Source organism: Panonychus citri, unplaced genomic scaffold (genome assembly GCF_014898815.1).
Source record: "Panonychus citri isolate SS breed McGregor unplaced genomic scaffold, ASM1489881v1 Contig00011, whole genome shotgun sequence".
NCBI lineage: Eukaryota > Metazoa > Arthropoda > Arachnida > Trombidiformes > Tetranychidae > Panonychus > Panonychus citri.
Genome location: NW_026515416.1, coordinates 1,420,454 through 1,438,662, shown reverse-complemented (window position 1 = coordinate 1,438,662; position 18,209 = coordinate 1,420,454). Strand labels below are relative to the sequence as shown.

General features: G+C 34.1%; 8 protein-coding genes across 8 annotated transcripts; 4 read left to right on the top strand and 4 right to left on the bottom strand.

Moving 5' to 3' along the window:
* The first annotated feature begins 795 nt into the window (after nucleotides 1-795).
* On the top strand, nucleotides 796-1,635 carry LOC128393113 (60S ribosomal protein L12-like). Its single transcript, XM_053353244.1, has 2 exons — nucleotides 796-955; nucleotides 1,091-1,635. The coding sequence occupies exons 1-2, from the start codon at nucleotides 919-921 to the stop codon at nucleotides 1,549-1,551; spliced, it is 498 nt and encodes a 165-aa protein (XP_053209219.1). The 5' UTR covers nucleotides 796-918; the 3' UTR covers nucleotides 1,552-1,635.
* Nucleotides 1,636-3,900, bottom strand: LOC128393043 (peptide chain release factor 1-like). The gene is made up of 3 exons (XM_053353158.1): nucleotides 3,744-3,900; nucleotides 3,407-3,581; nucleotides 1,636-3,026 (listed from the first exon to the last, which is right to left on the bottom strand). Exon 3 carries the CDS (start codon nucleotides 2,822-2,824, stop codon nucleotides 1,730-1,732), a length of 1,095 nt encoding a protein of 364 aa, XP_053209133.1. The 5' UTR covers nucleotides 2,825-3,026; nucleotides 3,407-3,581; nucleotides 3,744-3,900; the 3' UTR covers nucleotides 1,636-1,729.
* A 383-nt stretch (nucleotides 3,901-4,283) lies between these two features.
* LOC128393027 (flotillin-1-like) lies at nucleotides 4,284-6,625 on the top strand. Its single transcript, XM_053353134.1, has 5 exons — nucleotides 4,284-4,443; nucleotides 4,743-5,038; nucleotides 5,097-5,172; nucleotides 5,247-6,216; nucleotides 6,282-6,625. Exons 2-5 carry the CDS (start codon nucleotides 4,993-4,995, stop codon nucleotides 6,453-6,455), a joined length of 1,266 nt encoding a protein of 421 aa, XP_053209109.1. The 5' UTR covers nucleotides 4,284-4,443; nucleotides 4,743-4,992; the 3' UTR covers nucleotides 6,456-6,625.
* A 33-nt stretch (nucleotides 6,626-6,658) lies between these two features.
* LOC128393000 (tetratricopeptide repeat protein 8-like) lies at nucleotides 6,659-8,505 on the bottom strand. The gene is made up of 2 exons (XM_053353102.1): nucleotides 8,369-8,505; nucleotides 6,659-8,315 (listed from the first exon to the last, which is right to left on the bottom strand). The coding sequence occupies exons 1-2, from the start codon at nucleotides 8,468-8,470 to the stop codon at nucleotides 6,825-6,827; spliced, it is 1,593 nt and encodes a 530-aa protein (XP_053209077.1). The 5' UTR covers nucleotides 8,471-8,505; the 3' UTR covers nucleotides 6,659-6,824.
* A 73-nt stretch (nucleotides 8,506-8,578) lies between these two features.
* LOC128393034 (dimethyladenosine transferase 2, mitochondrial-like) lies at nucleotides 8,579-10,248 on the bottom strand. The gene is made up of 4 exons (XM_053353146.1): nucleotides 9,818-10,248; nucleotides 9,305-9,739; nucleotides 9,085-9,233; nucleotides 8,579-9,012 (listed from the first exon to the last, which is right to left on the bottom strand). The coding sequence occupies exons 1-4, from the start codon at nucleotides 10,142-10,144 to the stop codon at nucleotides 8,769-8,771; spliced, it is 1,155 nt and encodes a 384-aa protein (XP_053209121.1). The 5' UTR covers nucleotides 10,145-10,248; the 3' UTR covers nucleotides 8,579-8,768.
* Nucleotides 10,249-10,253: 5 nt separating this feature from the next.
* LOC128393144 (28S ribosomal protein S21, mitochondrial-like) lies at nucleotides 10,254-10,937 on the top strand. Its single transcript, XM_053353276.1, has 2 exons — nucleotides 10,254-10,451; nucleotides 10,544-10,937. The coding sequence occupies exons 1-2, from the start codon at nucleotides 10,372-10,374 to the stop codon at nucleotides 10,725-10,727; spliced, it is 264 nt and encodes an 87-aa protein (XP_053209251.1). The 5' UTR covers nucleotides 10,254-10,371; the 3' UTR covers nucleotides 10,728-10,937.
* Nucleotides 10,938-11,233: 296 nt separating this feature from the next.
* LOC128393074 (60S ribosomal protein L7a-like) lies at nucleotides 11,234-12,554 on the top strand. Its single transcript, XM_053353201.1, has 4 exons — nucleotides 11,234-11,389; nucleotides 11,467-11,914; nucleotides 12,010-12,233; nucleotides 12,319-12,554. Exons 1-4 carry the CDS (start codon nucleotides 11,375-11,377, stop codon nucleotides 12,499-12,501), a joined length of 870 nt encoding a protein of 289 aa, XP_053209176.1. The 5' UTR covers nucleotides 11,234-11,374; the 3' UTR covers nucleotides 12,502-12,554.
* A 243-nt stretch (nucleotides 12,555-12,797) lies between these two features.
* Nucleotides 12,798-18,025, bottom strand: LOC128391783 (phospholipid-transporting ATPase ABCA1-like). The gene is given in 8 exon segments (XM_053351732.1): nucleotides 12,798-12,868; nucleotides 12,871-13,086; nucleotides 13,089-13,442; nucleotides 13,535-14,432; nucleotides 14,474-14,647; nucleotides 14,708-15,038; nucleotides 15,206-15,621; nucleotides 15,623-18,025. Coding segments are annotated over 8 exon segments (4,719 nt in total). The 5' UTR covers nucleotides 17,882-18,025.
* Nucleotides 18,026-18,209: the final 184 nt, after the last annotated feature.

Genomic DNA, 18,209 nt, shown 5'->3' with positions numbered 1-18,209 from the left:
ATTCACTATTTAGAAAATCGAGTGAACAACTTTACTCTCTTTCATCAATTGTCTCCAATCACAAAGAATCAAAGGTTTACCTTTCCATTGATTGACAATACAATCAATAGTTAATTAACCATATCAATGTCAAGAAGAGTATTAAAAAACAGAAACAAAAGATGAAGAAAAACTTCAATTTCAATTAATCGTTTTTCTTGTTTATCCAACAAACAATCTTGTCAATTATAATCTTCTTTTCATTTTAATCTTAATTGTTTACAGATCAACAGATAGAAAGTAGAGAGAATTTTTTAAATCTAATCAAATTAATCATAATTCCTATGATTTGATTGACCTTGTCTAACGAAACTTGTAAATTGATCTTGGAAACAAAATTATCAGGTTAATTATGGAATCACAATTAACTAGCCATCTCTAATCAATTTGATCTCTTTATTAGTCGTATTAGTTAATTATATATCTCTCATTTTATTTCATTTCTAAAATTACAAAATTTCAAATGACTCAAATGATTAAAAGTTGATTGTTGGTGATTAAGAGTCACAATTTACTTGATCACTTCAAATTATTTTCCAGCCATTCAATTGAATTAATATCTTTTCCCTCTTCATATCATTTTCTTTGCATTTAATTAGAAATTTTTTTCATCGCCACTGTTTACAATTAGTAATTTTTTGCGAGTTTCTTCCAATTATTTAATCAGAAAAATGGTTAATTAAATTGAAAAGAATTAAAAGAAATTCAAAACACGCGCTCTTTTTTTCTCGGCTTCAAGCTTAAGGTTTTTACTTTACCAACATTTGGTTTCCTCTTCCGTTTGTTGAGTTGAGTTTTGAGAAAATCACATTTAATTGTATTTTCTTGTTGTATTTTTATTAATTTGCTATTAATTTAGTTTATTTAAATTAAACAATCATGCCACCAAAAGCCGATCCATCGGAAATCAAAATTGGTATGTACACTTTATATATAAATGATTCTTGTTGATTTTTGATTGAACGTGTTTTCTAATGCAATCGGCTTAAGTTAATTGTGTCTTTTTGGATTTTGTTTTAATTTTTGTCTTTGTCTTAATTTTATTCTACAGTTTACCTTAGAGCTGTTGGTGGTGAAGTTGGTGCTACCTCATCACTTGCTCCTAAAATTGGTCCTCTTGGTTTATCACCAAAAAAAGTTGGTGACGATATTGCTAAAGCAACATCTGAATGGAAAGGACTTAAAGTTACTGTTAAATTAACCATTCAAAACAGACAGGCTACCATTGATGTCGTACCAAGTGCTGCTAGTTTAGTTATTCGAGCACTCAAAGAACCACCAAGAGATCGTAAAAAGGTTAAAAATGTTAAACACAATGGAAATCTTTCTTTCGATGATATCTTGTCGGTAGCTCGAGCAATGCGACCACGAAGTATGGCCAAACAATTGGAAGGAACAGTGAAAGAAATTCTCGGTACCTGTCAAAGTGTAGGATGTACAGTTGAAGGTATCAATCCACATGCCCTGATCGAAAAGATTAATAACAAAGAGGTGGAAGTGCCAGCTGAATAACCTTTCCAATGGTTACTCAGCTAGTATCAAACTGTTTTTCAAATATCTAAAGTAAATTAAAAAAAAAAGAGTCAAAAAAAGTGATACGCTTCTTACATATTCCTTATTGAAAGGTATATATTTATTATAGAATTAGCATCTCTTTTTTTTACAATTTTCGACGGTTGGATTCAATTTCCTATTTACAATCTACAAGAAGACGTTTCAAAATAGTTTGTTTTCTCATTTCCTCTAATTTAACAACTAAATTATGTAATCTATCCGGTTCACCTTTCATAAAATCCTTTATGTTGTATAAATTTTCCCCCAACCGATGATCAGTAACTCGATCTTGAACAATATTGTAGGTTCGAATTTTTTCACTTCGACCCGAGTCACCATATTGATCTTTCCTTAGTTTCTGATAATTGGCGTAATGAAGTTCGTTTTCCCTTCGAGCCAAAAGGTTTTTCAATCGCTGTAAGGCTCGTCCCTTGTTTTCCAAAAATGATCTTGTTTCTTGGCAAACAACTTGAAGATTTGTCGGTAAATGGGTAACTCGGCAACAGGTTTCAATTTTATTCGTAAATTGGCCTCCTGGACCAGATGAAGTTGTTGCATCAAATTTTAAATCACTATCCTTGAGCTCGATTTTACCAAGCTGACGAAATGGTAAAATGCCGATAGAAGCTGTTGATGTATGAATACGTCCACTTCTTTCAGTTTGTGGGACTCTTTGGACCCGATGGACACCGGCCTCATGACGGAGAAATGTAAACGCTTGAAAACCTTTTACAGTTAATGCCGCGTGTTTCAATCCACCCAATTCACTTAAATCATCTTCGACACTTGATATTAACCATCCATGCCATTTGATATACTTAAGATACACTTGTAACAATTCAGCGGCAAACAACATGGCCTCTTGACCACCGACTCCCGCTTTGATTTCCAATAGACATTCGTTGACGTTTGAATATTCATCTCGAACTAAAGTATCAACAATATCATTTTGAAGATCTAAAAACTTTCCATGTAATTTACGAAGATCCTCTTTAACCAGTTCCTCTAAATTAGATTCTGTATCATTTAAAATCTCATGAAGTTGATTTAATTCATCAATTAAGGCTTCATATCGACTGGTTTGAGCTCCATTGGCTTTGCTAATTAATACCTTTGGAATTGGTATTTCCAATAAATTAGTTTTACTTGAGTAACATCGGAACACTGAAATTTGTTGATGAAACCTTTTGATTATTGGTACGATCACTTTGAATGAATTTTTGAAGATCATCTTCAAATCACTTTAGTTTGATTAGGTTACGATTCCAAACAGAAAAAAAAATTAAAAATAAAATGGTCAATCAATCAACTGTAAAACTAATCGATAAGTTAACCAACAAATTGAAACTAATTCACTTGGACCTTTATATCCAATGGTATCTTCATAAGGTGCACATGGAAAAGATCAACAATCAAGATAAAGCTGAAATGATCTACAATTGAGGAGGAAAAAAAATCAATCAACTAATTGGTAAAAGAAAAATTGTCTTGAGATGTAATAGTCTGAATTGAGTAATGGTTAGGATTTAACTCTAACCACTTCGCACATTGAGCTTAATCAGAATGAGCTAGTCTCGGATCGATTTCAACTGAATTCCCATGTAAAGGCATCAACTAGTTAATTAGTCTCACATGCCCATAACCATGAAGAAATCAGGTTGGTTTCTAAGTACCCGATCTCCTAATTAAGGAGAGGTTCGGCTAGAACCTTAAGTGACATTCTCAGACCTTCCCAGGGACACTTCAATTACCCCTTGTGCGAATTCACCTCAAGACAATAAATTTCAACTCGAAATTTGTTTAAATACTATACCTTGTCCATGAGAGAAAAGATTTCCAGTCGAATAGATTTACCAAGATTATTCGGCCTGTTAAAAGAAACTATCAAAGTCTCTTTAACCAGAAAAGATTACAATTCTATTTACTCGAGATTTCTTTCTGTTTCATATAAATTAGATAACAATTAAACAGGCGACAGGTGAACGAATCTAAATTCAATCCATTGAAACATTACCATTGCCAATGGATGAAGGATTTAGTCAAGATGATAAAACGAAACAGAAAAGAATAGAAAAAAACATTGGTTAGTAAATAGAATTTAAAGAGTTTCTTTTAACATCAATTCTTCCTTTCAAATAAAATTCTTTTACCTTCTTCTAATTTGCAATCATTTATCGATTTCCGAACAATTTACTAATTATAAGATCACATTAACAATCAAATACAAACGTAATAATTAACAAAACAGTTTTGGAATCAAAATCAAAACAAACAAACACATGATCGAATTTTGGCTCCACCTGGTGAGCTTCAATTTCTCTAATTCAATTTCCAAAGTCGATTAACTAAAACGATGAAAATAATCAACAATTAAGAATTTGAATCGTTGAAATATTTCAGTGATTTGTGCTCAAAATTCAATTGTTTGATTAATGAAAAATGAAGCAAATCAAAATGCAATTGCTCTGAGATCATATTCTAATTGTTTCCTTGCAATGTTTAAGTTTAATCAACAAGAATTCAACTTTAACAACTTGATTATAATTAGCCCATGAAAACTTTTCTATTGATTAATTAACATTAATTTGTTTAATTCTTTATTCAATCAACTAATCTCTCTAATTTCAATTAATATTCAAATGATTCCAAATTCATTGTAATTTAATTTCCAGCGCTTGCGCTTTTTTCATGTTTACTGTTGCTTTGGATTAACCTTTCAACTCTCACGATTATCAGTTAATTCAGTTAATTGTTTATTTGGCCTTTACAAATCACTCGAATTTAAAAATTAACCTTTTTAATTTGTCACACAATCAACAACACCCAACGATGAATCCACAATCAAAAAACGTAAGTTAATTACCTTAAAGACTCAGAAACTCGTAAATCATTTTCGAGAGCAACACCCATAGTAAACCCGCCATTATAATATTTCCTTATTTTCACGAGTAATTTATTAATTGTTGTATTTTAATCTGAATCAGCTGAGAATAGATGATAATTGCTTCCAATAATATTGGTTAAATCTATTTCTGAAACAATTAACAGCTCGAAATCGATATGAATCAATGTTTGTGTTTTCGAGTCTCTTCAAATCCAATTGACAAATGGACATTGCTAATTGTTTGTTATTATTGTTTTCCCTTTAGATTGTGACTGTTGATTTTACAATTGTTTATGGTAATTAAGGGTAATCATAAAGATGGATTATTGTTAATAATGTCTGTTGTTAATCAATCGTTGGTGAGATTGCAAAAATGGATTTTGCTGATGAACCAAATATCCTTTTTAATAATCATTTCGATGTGATTTTTGGGTTATTTCAATGTTAATCCAAAAGTTAATTTTTTCTATTCGATTGTTTAATCATAATCAATGTAATCAATTTAACTGTTTGTCATGAGTTTCCATACTTGTGGTCCAAATGAAGCTTTAATTGTCTCAGGTAAGTTGATTTTCTAAACCAAATTAAGGTGATTGATTATTTGCCAATCTATGTTAAGGTTGTTGCCATTCGAGGCCTCATATGGTTGCGGGTGGTTGGGTATTTGCTTGGCCTTTAATTCACAAAGTACAAAGGTAATTAAGTTGTTCTGGTTAATTGTCGATCATTCTTGTCAATTGTTCTGGCTCTCGTTTTTTTTTGTAAACAGAATATCTCTTAATTCAATGACATTGATGATTGAAAGTCCTCAAGTTTATACTCAACAAGGTGTTCTCATATCAGTTACTGGTGTTGCTTTGGTAAAGATACAAGGTCAAAATGCCGATATGTTGAGAGCGGCATGTGAACAGTTTCTTGGTAAAACTGAGGAGCAAATAATGACCATAGCCCGAGAAACCTTGGAGGGACATCAGCGAGCAATAATTTCCTCTATGACGGTGGAAGATATTTACAAGAATCGTAAGAGATTTTCACGAAAAATGTTCGAAATGGCCTCATCGGATCTCGCTGATATGGGTCTTACTGTCATCTCTTATAAGATTAAAGATATAACCGATGAGCAAGGTTACCTTAAAGCATTAGGAGTCGCCCGTATAGCTGAGGTAAAAAGAGACGCTCGAATCGGTGAAGCTGAGGCTCAACGAGATTCGCTGATCAAAGAAGCGTTAGCGGAACAGGAAAAGATGATCGTAAAATACACAATGGACGCTGAAATAGCCAAGGCCGAATGCGAGTTTTCTCTAAAAAAGGCCATCTTTGATATCGAAATTCAAGCTAAAAAAGCTGAAGCTGATTCTTCATTCCATATACAAACAGCCAAGATGAAACGACTAATTAAAGACGAACAGATGACCATTGAATTAATTGACCGAAGTCAACAAATCGAACTACAAGATCAAGAAACGAAGCGACGGGAAAAGGAACTCGAATCATCCGTTAAAAAAATCGCCGAAGCCGAAAAATACAAGATTGAAAAACTTGCCGAAGCTCATAGGAAGAAAATGATCGCCGAGGCATCAGCTCAATCTCAGTCGATTAAATTACTTGGAGCCGCTGAATCATATTCGATTGAGGTCAAAGCTAAGGCGGACACTGAACAATTAGCTCGAAAGGCCAACGCTTACAAGGAATACAACGACGCTGCCAAAATCGATATGATTCTGGAAACACTTCCGAAGGTAAGATTTTCATAATTTGCTACTAATCAACTGAACACTAATTATGTTTGATAATCTTTCAATAGTTAACTGCTGAAGTAGCTGCTCCATTGGCTAATTGTAAAAAGATAACTATGATTTCATCTGGAGATGGATCAGTTGGTGTAACTAAATTAACTGATGAAGTTTTTGGTATTGTTAACAATGTAAATTCAATGGTCACAGGATTCAGCGTTCCCGTTAATCTGAGACAAAATTGATCATAAAATTCATATCATCTAATAGTAATCGTAACAATTTATTGATTGTTATTTTTTAAATCGCAATTGTAGATAATGTTTTAAAATTTTATCGATGTTTTTGTACTTTTCAAGTTTAATAATCGTCTAAATTGTATAATTAGAATGATTAAATCATTAATCAACAACAATTTTACTATTTTCTTTTCAATTTAAAACTTTATTTCATTCAATTTCTTAGTATTACAATTAAGCGAGAAATTTTTTACACAACTGAAATAATTGATTATAATTCAATCATTTGGTTTACTATTTGTTGATTGTCTGATGATTTACTTGGTGGTGACTGTTTGAGCTTAATTGTAATCGCAATTAGTTTAATTGTCTTGGTTAAACATTTTCGTACTCTTTTTTGATTCTCTCGTAAATTGTTTTGGCTGCGTAAAATTCAGGGTAAATAATTAGAGCCTTTTTAATTGATTGATACGATAAATCAAAGTGACCTGTTTTCTCACCAATCAAAGCTAAATTGTAATGAGGTTCGTAAATTGGTGAGCCATTTGATTCTGAAGTCGCTGCTGAGGCCTGAAAAAAGGCTTTGGCTTGATGGAGATTGTGAGTTGTTGGATTGCTTTTGGTCATTTCGAGGACTCCTAAATTGTTGTAGGCCTCTGGGTGAGTGTTATCGGCCACAAGAGCCAATCTAAATGCTTGACCGGCTAACTGTTTATCACCCGATCCAATTGCAATGAGGCCGATGTTGTACCAAACATCAGCGACCAATTCATCGTCTTGAGCGCTATTCAAAGCCTTTTCGAAACAAGTGATCGCCATATCAAATTGTTGTGAGTAATAACAACACAAACCTAAATTGTTGTAGATTTGAGCATTTTTGGTTCCCATTTGAAGGAGTCGTCGATAGTAACGGAGTCCAATTTCTGGTTGATCACAGTAAAAATGGTGCATCGCAATACAAGCGATCGCTTCGACATTTATCGCTTCGTAAGTTAATATCTCTTTGTAGATGGTTACTGATTCATCTAATTGTACCAACGCTTCGTGGACTCGAGCACAATAAGCAAGGAGAAAAGTTTCCCCTGGAAATTTAATCAAACCCAATTTGTAAACATTAAGGGCGGCCAAAGGTTGATCAAGACGCAGGTAAACTTTTCCCAGCCAAAGGTAAACATCAATCGGGGCCTCTGAGTGTTTCAGTGCTGATCTGAATTGAGTCTCAGCGTCTCTTAATAGACCCACTTTAAAGTAACATTTACCTAAGCCCAACTTCCAGTACCAATCATTGAACATTAAAACTTGCGACGATTGAGCGGCTAAATCAAGAGCATGTCGAGTATCACCTTCTCTAAATAAAATGTACTCGAAAAGTGATTTCGATAAAGTCGACAGGGTCGCGTATTTAGAAATATTTAAACGCGCTAAGTTAATAAATGGACTATCAGCCTGCCCACCAGCCGATCCACCAGCAGATAAAATCGACGCTGTTCCAAGTCTCACATAACGTCCAGAAGCTGAGGTCATTGGTCGAGCTGTTCGAGAGGTTCGAGGTGTTTTCAGCGTATTCTCCATAGTTCCAAGTCGTGAAGTGTTACTTTGAGTTCCAGGTCTTATCATTCCGGTTATCGGACGACCCGATTGGGTAAGTGGCCTGTTTGCTGAGAAAGGTGTTGAAGTGACCAACGGATGGTCAATCGACTGCGAACTTATTGCCGTCGGTGGTGCTCGAAGTGAGGTTCCAGGTCGGGGTACAGAGGAAATGACATTGTCGTCCATTAATAGTTCAGCGATTCCCTCTTCATCGGCCTCAACATCATCGACATAAACTTGACTGGTCAGTGAACGCATCTTTAATAACCAAAATGCCTGTAACAACAACTAATTAAGTTAATTTTCAACTCAAAAAAAAAACAAATTACCTGATCCAAAGGAGTTTTATCCAAGGCTTGAGAGCACAGTTTAATACACTCATCGAGTTGCCGACGTCGGTACAATGACAAGGCCAAAAACAAAGGATCCATTTTCCAGGTTGATTGCAATCAAATGAACATTTTTTTGTTTGGAAAACAAATTGTCTTATTTTGTAATTAGAATAGAAAAAGCAACCGAATCCATAGAAACAGAACAGATTCAAATGAAAACAAAGCTCAGTTCAGATTCGATTGGAAACTGAGATGATTTAATTTTCCTTTTCTATTTACATCGAGACCGAAATAAATGTCGTAATTGTTTGACAAAACTCTTTAATGTGTGGAAGTATTAATAGATAAATGGCACTTATGGTGATTTTTTATCAAAATTGTAGAAAAATCGATCTAATTAGTCTTGATTGGTCGAACTGATTAACTCTCTCTTGTTGATTAAATCTTCTTGCAAAATGTAATGATCACTTGATGAAAGATACTCTTTGGTGACATTTGCTAAATTTGACATTTCCAATTCCGGCCAACTTTTGATCTCAACGAACAATTTGATAAACTCTTCTGGATCAAGTTCACCGAAAGTTTTATGAACACTTATTCCAGTTTTTACTAATTTAAGGCCACAATCAGGAACTAATTTTCTGTGAAATAGAAAAAGTAAAAGCAAAAACAATCAATTTTCTGTTTCACTCGATTGTATTTTCATCACTTACTCCATGAAAGGAATTATTCTATTCTTTTTCCGAGCCATAGTTTGTTTGACGAAATAATTGTAATCAGGCCAATCCTTTGACGATATTAAATCAGGTAATTCTAATTTAGGAATTAGGGAAACTAAATGTACTTTTGAAGAGGCTTTTGACTGAAGAAAGAAAAATGAAAATCGAGAATTAAACTTCTAATATTCATGTATTATCTTTCGAGTTGAATTACCTTATGCACGTTGATTGTTGGATGAAGACAGTCCCAATTAAATGTTCTAAGATGATTGATTTCGAAGAAAGTTTTATACAAAATGTGCGAGGCCTGATTATGGGCTGGTTTCACATCGCTCTTGACCCTCATGAAACCATATTCTTGATCACTGATGAAGGTAAATATTTGAGATCGTCCGGGTGCATAGATACCACCCTGTAAAGTTAATTCGGTAATTAATCGACGTAATACTCTTCTCTCTGTGCTTGGAGCTAAAGTAACAATCAATTTAATTGGAGGATCTTCAGTCCAACTGGCAGATTGAGTTTCCAAGGCAGAGTCAAGAACATTTTTAATCTGCTCAACACCAATGGTAGAGACAAAGTTACTCCTGAAATTGGTGAAATCAAAATCACACAATTCAAGTCTATCAGGCCACGCTTCCTTCAATGACTAAATTACAAGAAAACAAAGAAAATTAAACACAATTTGAGAGAGAGAGAGAAAAGAATCCAAATCAATTTTGTTTACCTGTAAAACTGATCTGTAAGGACTAGATCCATGTAGAAATCCTCTGACTTTTGGAGCACCGGCTTTAAGTAATGATTCTAAAAGTAAACCAGGTCCAGGTGAAGTATCAATGACCACTGCTGTTTCCTTGGACCAATCATTTGAAATCGAATCAACAGTAAATTTAATTGCTTCAGCATCAACTAAATGGATTCTCTCAGTTCCTCCAGCAGTTGAGTTTTTGATGACATGTTTTCGGTTCCCATAAAAGGAACGATAACAAAACAAATTACGACCAACAGTTAAACAATTAAAAGATACAAGTTTCGTTGTAACAAAAGATGACATAAAATTGGTTAGAAAATGAAACAATTAAATCGAGAAAATCAACAATCAATTAACTAATCAACATGAGAAAGAAAAAAATTTAATTCTAATCACATGTTGTTCAGGTGGCGCTTCAGTAGTTGTTTATGTTTCTTCACTTGTTATTGGTTTTCCTCTAATTAATTGTTTTGTTAATTGTTTCACTTAATTTAATTGTTTTTCTTTAATTTTAATCATCTCATATCAACATGAGACACATCAAGTATCTTGGTCGTACGGTTTTGGTCAAAGAAGGTAAAGTTGAAGCTGCTTTTAAGGTGATGAATAAGTAAGTATTTTTTTTTCAATTTTTTCTTTGATTTTCAATTTATTTTCTGATTTGATTGTTAATTGTTATGATTTGTTTTTTTTGTCTTCTAGGATACTTGCAAGTGAAGGATGTTTTGAAAACTTCAGGCGTAACATGCGATATGAGAAGCCTTTTCTTGCGAGGAGAAGATTTAACTTTGAAAGATGTAAAGCCATTTATGAGGAAGATATGTCAAGGAAAATCGCTTTTCTAATGAGAAAAAATCGAGTTGAACCTTTTCCCGGACGAACATAATAACTAATCAACTTGGAAACAAGTAATTAAATTCAACTGATCATCTAGAGTCCTGATTATCTTATCCTTTTTAGCAAAACACTAAAATGGACAAATTGTCAATTGTAAATCTTTGGTACACAAACTGTGACTCTTTTTTTTAGAGTTCATTTTGTCTCGTTCAAATCCAGTCAATATATTTAGAAAATAAATTAACCAATTACCATTTAATTCAAATCACATTCAATCTCAAAATAAAATCAAAGTCGAGAAAAAATTAACAAAAAAAACGAATTCAAATTTAAACTGAATTAGTTTAGTCAAACATTTTCTCAACTCTGAAAACTTCAATACTTCTGATTATCTGAATGAAATTCAATTGAAACAATTGATGAAACAATTCAAATCAATTTTCAATCGAAAATTTAAAACCAATTACAATTAACTCGCAAAAAAAACACAAAAGTGTTAAATGAATAAAACACAATAGAAAAGAAAAATTCTACAACTCAAAATGCGCGCCACTAATTTTCGAATCCACCAGAGGCCAGTAGCTTCCCCCTGGTCTTCATTTCCTCTTCCGTCTTATCAACAGCAACACTTTTTAATTTCAAGTTGATATTTTGTTAGTTAATCAATTTAAATTTAATTAGTTTAATCAAGACAATATGGTTGTTAAAAAGGTAAGAATTTTATTGTTATTCTGTGTACTGTGAATATGTTTTTTCAAATGTTTAACGTTGGTGATTTTGTGTTGTAGGTTAAAATTATCAGGAGGAAAAAGGTTCCCCCTCCACCACCACCGGTAGTTATTGCTCCTAAAAAGCCCGTGGCCCCACCAGTAAAGGAGAAGAAAAAGAATCCATTGATTCAAAAGAAGCCTAAAAACTTTGGAATTGGTCAAGATATTCAACCTAAACGAGATCTTACTAGGTTTGTTCGATGGCCAAGGTATATTTTGCTCCAACGTAAGCGAGCAATTCTTAACCAGAGAATTAAAGTTCCACCTCCAGTGAACCAATTCAGAGCATGTAATCTTGATAAACAAACTGCTGTTCAATTGTTCCGTTTATTGGAAAAATATCGACCAGAAGATAAAAAAGCTAAGAAACTTAGGTTAAAGGCAATCGCTAAGGAAATGGCCCAAGGTTCTAAAGTAGGTGGAAAGAAGGTTACACCACAAAAACGACCACCAACCGTCCGATATGGTAAGTAACATTTTTGAACCACGTTTTAAAATACACCGTCAATAGATTTTTACATACTTACAATGTCATTCCTTTGTTTATTTCTTAAACTTCAGGTTGCAACAAGGTTACATCTCTAGTTGAACAAAAGAAAGCCTCTCTGGTTGTTATCGCTGCTGACGTTGACCCTATTGAAATTGTTTTACATCTCCCTACCCTTTGCAGAAAAATGGGTATTCCTTATTGTATCGTTAAAGGTGGTCGATCACGTTTGGGTTATATTGTACGACGAAAGAGCATTGCTTGTCTTGCACTTGTTAATGTAAACCCTGAGGATAAAGTAAGTTACTTGTCTATTTGAATTTATTTGTGATCTTTATCTATTGTACCATCAGCTAACCTTCAACCTTTTTCTCTTATTTTAGAACAACTTGGCTAAACTTTGTGAAACCATTAAGACCAACTTCAATGAAAGATACGACGAAATGAGAAAAACTTGGGGTGGTGGTGTTCTTAGTTTTAGATCTAGAGCTAAGATGGCCAAACTTGAAAAAGCTAAAGCCAAGGAACTTCAACAACAACAATCTGGTGGAATCACTATTCAATGAAGATTTCATTTTTTGTAAAGGTTTAATCTTCAGAAGTAAATAATTTAACTGAAGTACTAAATATAATTGTCAATTTATTTCTGTCCGTTTAGCAATTTGGATTGCTGAATTTCTTTTCAGTCAAAGATATTCATTTTCTATCCAATTCCTTAAGTTACTTGAAAGGTTTTAGTGGAAAGATCAATCTTTTTATTTTGGATTATTAGAGATAATAGAAGTAAATCCATTGTTATATTCCAGATCAGAGAATCGAGATTTAATTTAGAATCAACAATTAGATGAATGCATGATGATGATTATGTGTTCTTAGCAAATGAGAGAAAAACTTGTTCCAATGTTGTTCCGGTTAATGTATAATCTTCAATTGGTAATTGTGACTTGCTGCTTCCATTTTCCTCAACATGTCCCCCCAACGAGATGAAGTATCGGTTATGTGATAATGTAAAATAGTCTGATGATTATCTCGAAGGTCACAACTTGGGAAATTATCGGAAATATAAGAGTTGATCTGTTCCACTTTCCCTGGATCTTTAATTGCTTCATGATTCATTTTAATTAACAGAGAAAATCCTTGACCAAATTTTCTTTCAAATATTGAGCTGATCCAAGGCATCGTAATTTCCCTCGGGCCATTATACCGATTCGAGAGCAAAGAGCTTCACATTCGTCCATCGAATGACTGGTTAGTATAATTGATGAACCACTAAAGTCTCGAAGATAAACTAACGAAGACCAAATCTTACGACGAGCAACAGGATCGACACCAGTCGTTGGTTCATCGAGAAACATTAAATCAGGTTTACCAATTGATGCGATTGCTAATGAAAGTTTCCTTTTGTTTCCTCCACTTAGATGACAATTTAATGTACATTCGAATTTACTAAGATCGAGTGATTTTATCATGTAATCCACATTTTCTCGTATCTTATACTCAGGCATACCTGTCATATCAAAAGAAGAGAGTTATTACAATTAGTAATGTTTGGAACAATGAAATAAATCAATGAAAGAATCAGAAACAAATCGTAATTACCTCTTAGTCTTGCAAAAAGAGCCAAAGTTTCCCGAGGATTAAGATTATTTAAAAGTGCATCGAATTGTGGACAATAACTGATCGATTTCTGGAACTTGTTTATATCATTACGAAGACTAATTTTTCGAATAAAAGCATCACCGGAAGTAACTAAAAGATCTCCAGTCAACATTCGAAAAGTAGTTGTTTTTCCTGCTCCATTTACTCCCAGTAAACCGAAACATTCTTTCTGTCGAACAGTAAAGTTCAAATTATCAACAGCTCGGAAAGATCGAAAATCTTTTGTCAAATTATAAACAATCAAAGAATCGGGATAACTTGGTTTCTTGAGTAAATCATGAACACGATCTCTTTCAATTGCAACATCATCATCTTCTCTTGTAACTGGATGAGTTGTTTTTCTTAGAATAAAATTCAATAAAGTTTCATACCAATAACCCAATTGGTTCAGATTCATATCCAAAATGATGAGTAAAAAGAAATATATAAACGGAGCAATTGAGAGCATAATCAACTGATGCTTGTATCCAAATTTGTCGTCGAAATTGTTTGCAAACTCATCAATTTCTTTGGTAGAACAGCATAAATTGGTACGATTACATATTCCAAAGTATTCACAATGTCGAAATGAAATTGTCTTTGAATAGACTGTGGCCAAAGCCGTAGTTATCGCGAGCGGAGGAAAGAGAAAGATCAATAAATAATCAGCAGCATTTGCGTCGGTAATAAAGATAGATAAAAAGTACAGAACGGAACCAATTAAACAGAGAATCAACTGAATAGAAATAACGAGAACGAATCCACCATCAGAAGAAACTCGGAAATATGATAGCAAATATGCAAATGGAATCGTAGAGCATCCGAACAATAAAATAAGGGTTAAAACTATTAGAAAATGAAAAGAAGAAAAAAGTTGGAATTAAATCTCGAAATTTCTACGAGAGTCTCAATCATACTGTTCGATCCCACGTCTTGAAGTATCAATGGATCAGCGAGATAAATTACAGCGATTATGCAAAAGGAAACAATCAAATGATAGATCATATCGAATAAATAATTACTTGACCAGTAAGTTAATGTTCCAATTCCGCTAATTCTTTGAATCAATGGAGACTAAAGCAACGAAAAATGAACGAAATTTGAATTTGAACATTCGAATGATTGATTATTCACCTTTGAATTATATTCTATTGATGGAAATAGGAAATAAGATCCACTTATCGCACAAACAGCGAAAGGGATGAATGCCGATAGAATCGATATCGAGCTGATTTTTAACGGGCCGGGATCAAAATAAACTTTTCGATTCGAAGCCGATCTGAAAGTTGTCACTACTCTCGAATGGGTGTTAGGACGATTCAACCGTATCTGAGCATTGGAATAAGCATCAATCGTGGCTGGTACACTTAAACTCGCTAATTTATTGTACCAAAGTTTTGTTTCTTCGCCAATTTGGACAATACCGAACAAGTGTTTACGAGTGAATGTGTAATAATCTTGACCACTTTGGACAAGATAATCATTTAAGCTCAATGACGCGTCGATTATTTTCGTTTCGATGCCCATCTCACGATTTATATTGGTATAAATTTCCTGAAAGGGAGTCAAGTTGTAAGGAGAATCGGTTCGAATCACAGCGTAAACATCTCCGTACATTTTTTGAACATTCACTTCGATCGGAGGGTGAACTGATAATTTCCATCGATAATGAATGCAGAATAGGAAGAGGCTTTGAAAGTGAAGAAAAAAACTAAAACGGGAAGAATGAAAGTGAATAAAAGAATCTTTTGAGATCTTCTAGCGAAGTGAAATCGCTTGTAAATTAGTCCTTTAAAACGTTGGAAGGTCAATCGATATCCAGTGAGAGTATTGAAACTCGAAGTTTGATTCGTGTTGAATATTGAATCTTTCCCATCAACGATCATGTTTGATTTTTGGCTTAGATTCCATTCGTTCTCAGACATGCAAACTCGAAGGAAAACATCTTCGATTGTCGAATTGTTAATACCATAGGTTATTATTCCGAGAGATTCTTTGTCCTCGTCCAAATGATCACAAAGATCCGGTAAATTACTTGCAGGAATTTGTCGAGTCTTCATTAGCTAATCGAATGACAATTTCTTCATTTGTATCATTAATTATTGCACAGTTTGGGAAGAAAGATTTGATTAGAGTATTTGTGTTCTCGAAGTTGAAAGTTTCTGAGTTCTTAGCGATTCTCAATAAATAACCAGCACCCAGTTTATTTTTAAGGAACATTGGACTCCCTGAACATTTGATTTGACCTGAGTCCATGATAATAATACGATCACCGAGAGCATCGGCTTCTTCCATGAAATGAGTAGTTAATAAAATGGTGAGATTCTTTCTCATTTCCAACAAGAGATTCCAAATTTGTCTTCGTGATTCTGGATCAAGACCCGAAGTCGGTTCATCGAGAATAAGAATCTCCGAAGAAGTTGTAAGAGCGAGTGCTAATTGTAGTCGGCGTTTCATTCCACCTGAGAGCTTACATGCTAAAGTGTTTGTTTTCTCTTTTAAATTAACTCGAGAAATGTTGAGGGGAATCAATTGGCGTTTAACAGGTTCTTCTAATCCTCTGAGTCCAGCACAAAGATTTAAATTCTCAGTGACAGTCAATTCCTCGAAAAATAATGATGTTTGTGGACATAAAGCAAGAGCTCGTCGAGCAGCAATCACATGTTTACGAATATCGATTCCATTTATTAAAACAGTTCCAGAAGAAGGAGGTAAAATACCGGTAATCATATTCATTGTAGTGGTTTTACCGGCACCATTATGACCCAACAGCACGGTTATTTGGCCTTTCATTATCTCTAAGTTGATTCCGTTAACAGCCATAGTTAAAGTACACGAGGAGCCAAATGAACGGCGGAGATTGATGCATCTAATGCTTGCCTCAGATTGAAATGACATTGGTTCATGAAGACCAGGACGATTCAGAGCATCGTAATCGATTATTTTAGTTTTATCGGTATTTTTGTTCAAGAATTTATCGAAAATGAAATACCAGGGCTTAGGAATTCCTGGTTGCCAGGGAAAAACTGCATCAAGATACCAAGTCAAAAATCCATAAATGAGCCATGAGATCAGCATGAGGAGGAAAACATAACCCAGTGGAATAGAATCTCTAATTTGAGTAAATAAATTATCCCAAGCTGACCTTCCTGATATTCCAAGTTCAGCTAAATCGTATAGTGACCAATAAAATGCACCTTCAGGAAGAAAACACGACCAAATTTCAGTTGAGATCCCAAGAAATGATGGACCAGATAAATTCGAACTGATAGAACTATAACTTATTGTAGCTCTCGAAAGTATATAAAACAAAACTGCGACAATCGGCCTGGTGATTATGGTTGAAAGAGCGAAAGTTGACAAAATTATTGAAATGCTGGTCATCAAATAAGAAATGAGGAAGAGGCTTGATGTCCAAGCACCAAAGGGATTTCGAGCGGAAAAATAAAAGACCGCAGTGATTGTGATCGCATGGTAAATAGAAATCATAAAGTAATTGATAAAATGTGATATCCAATAGATGTTATTACTCATTCCCATAATCCGAAGAAACTCTTTCGAATTTGTTGACTTTTCTTTGACAATACGACGGATCATAAGTGCGCCCATTAAAAGGAAACAAATCGAAAGGAAAAAATGAGTCAATTGAAAGTCTATCATTGATAATTTGGGGGCGATTTGTGGAGGAAGATCGAATCTGGTGAACAATTGCTCAGTGAATTTTAACTCTTCCGAAAAAGCCAATTCAGGGTAGTAAGACATCAAGAGATTGATGTTGATCTGAGTAACGAGCGCGATCATCAAATGCTGAGAGATTTCGATTGGACCTGCCCAAGGTTTCGGGTAGAAAAAGGATGGAATGAGCAAAGAGTAACTAGCCTTACGTTCATCAACATCCAATTGAGTGACGCTGATTCCAACTGCGAGATTTTCTCTCTCAAAGTATTCAAAAAGAGAACTTTCATTAAAATAAGATTCGATTGGAAGTTGACAAAGGAAATTTAATTGGACCAAAAATTCTACGATTCTTTCGTGGTTTGGAGCGTAAATCAGACTTCCCTCTTGTGCGAGATCGCAGCTAATGTTGATATCGAAACGTGAAGAGGGAAGAACGGGTTGGCTTTGGCGCGAATCTAAATCAGAATATTCTCTAAGAAGTTCTTTCGTGTAAGGAAGACTTGTTAGGAGAACGGCGATCAAAAGAGGTGGTAAGGCCAATTCGAGTATAGTAACAGGCCAGTATCTTCGACGGATGAGCCAATCTTTCACGAAAAGAGCTTTCAACTGGTTAAATTGTGAGGACCACATTTCGAGCGACCAAATAATATCGAGACTAAAATATTCACATTAATGACCAAAGGAAATTTGATTCGAATCGAATAAACAAAAAACAAATACTATTTGATAATTTCATCTAATCAGTTGGAAGTTGATTAAAAGTGCCATTAATCCAAGACCAAATTAGTGGATTAATTTTGCGAGATACAATTAAGGATAGTTGTAATTTGGAGTTATAATCAGATATGTAATTAGTGTTAGGAGATTATAAGAATGAGTGAAAAATCAAAAGATGAAAATGTTCACCATGAATCTCAAGTAAATTAGAACGAATTGAATTTCATTAATCAAATTTTAC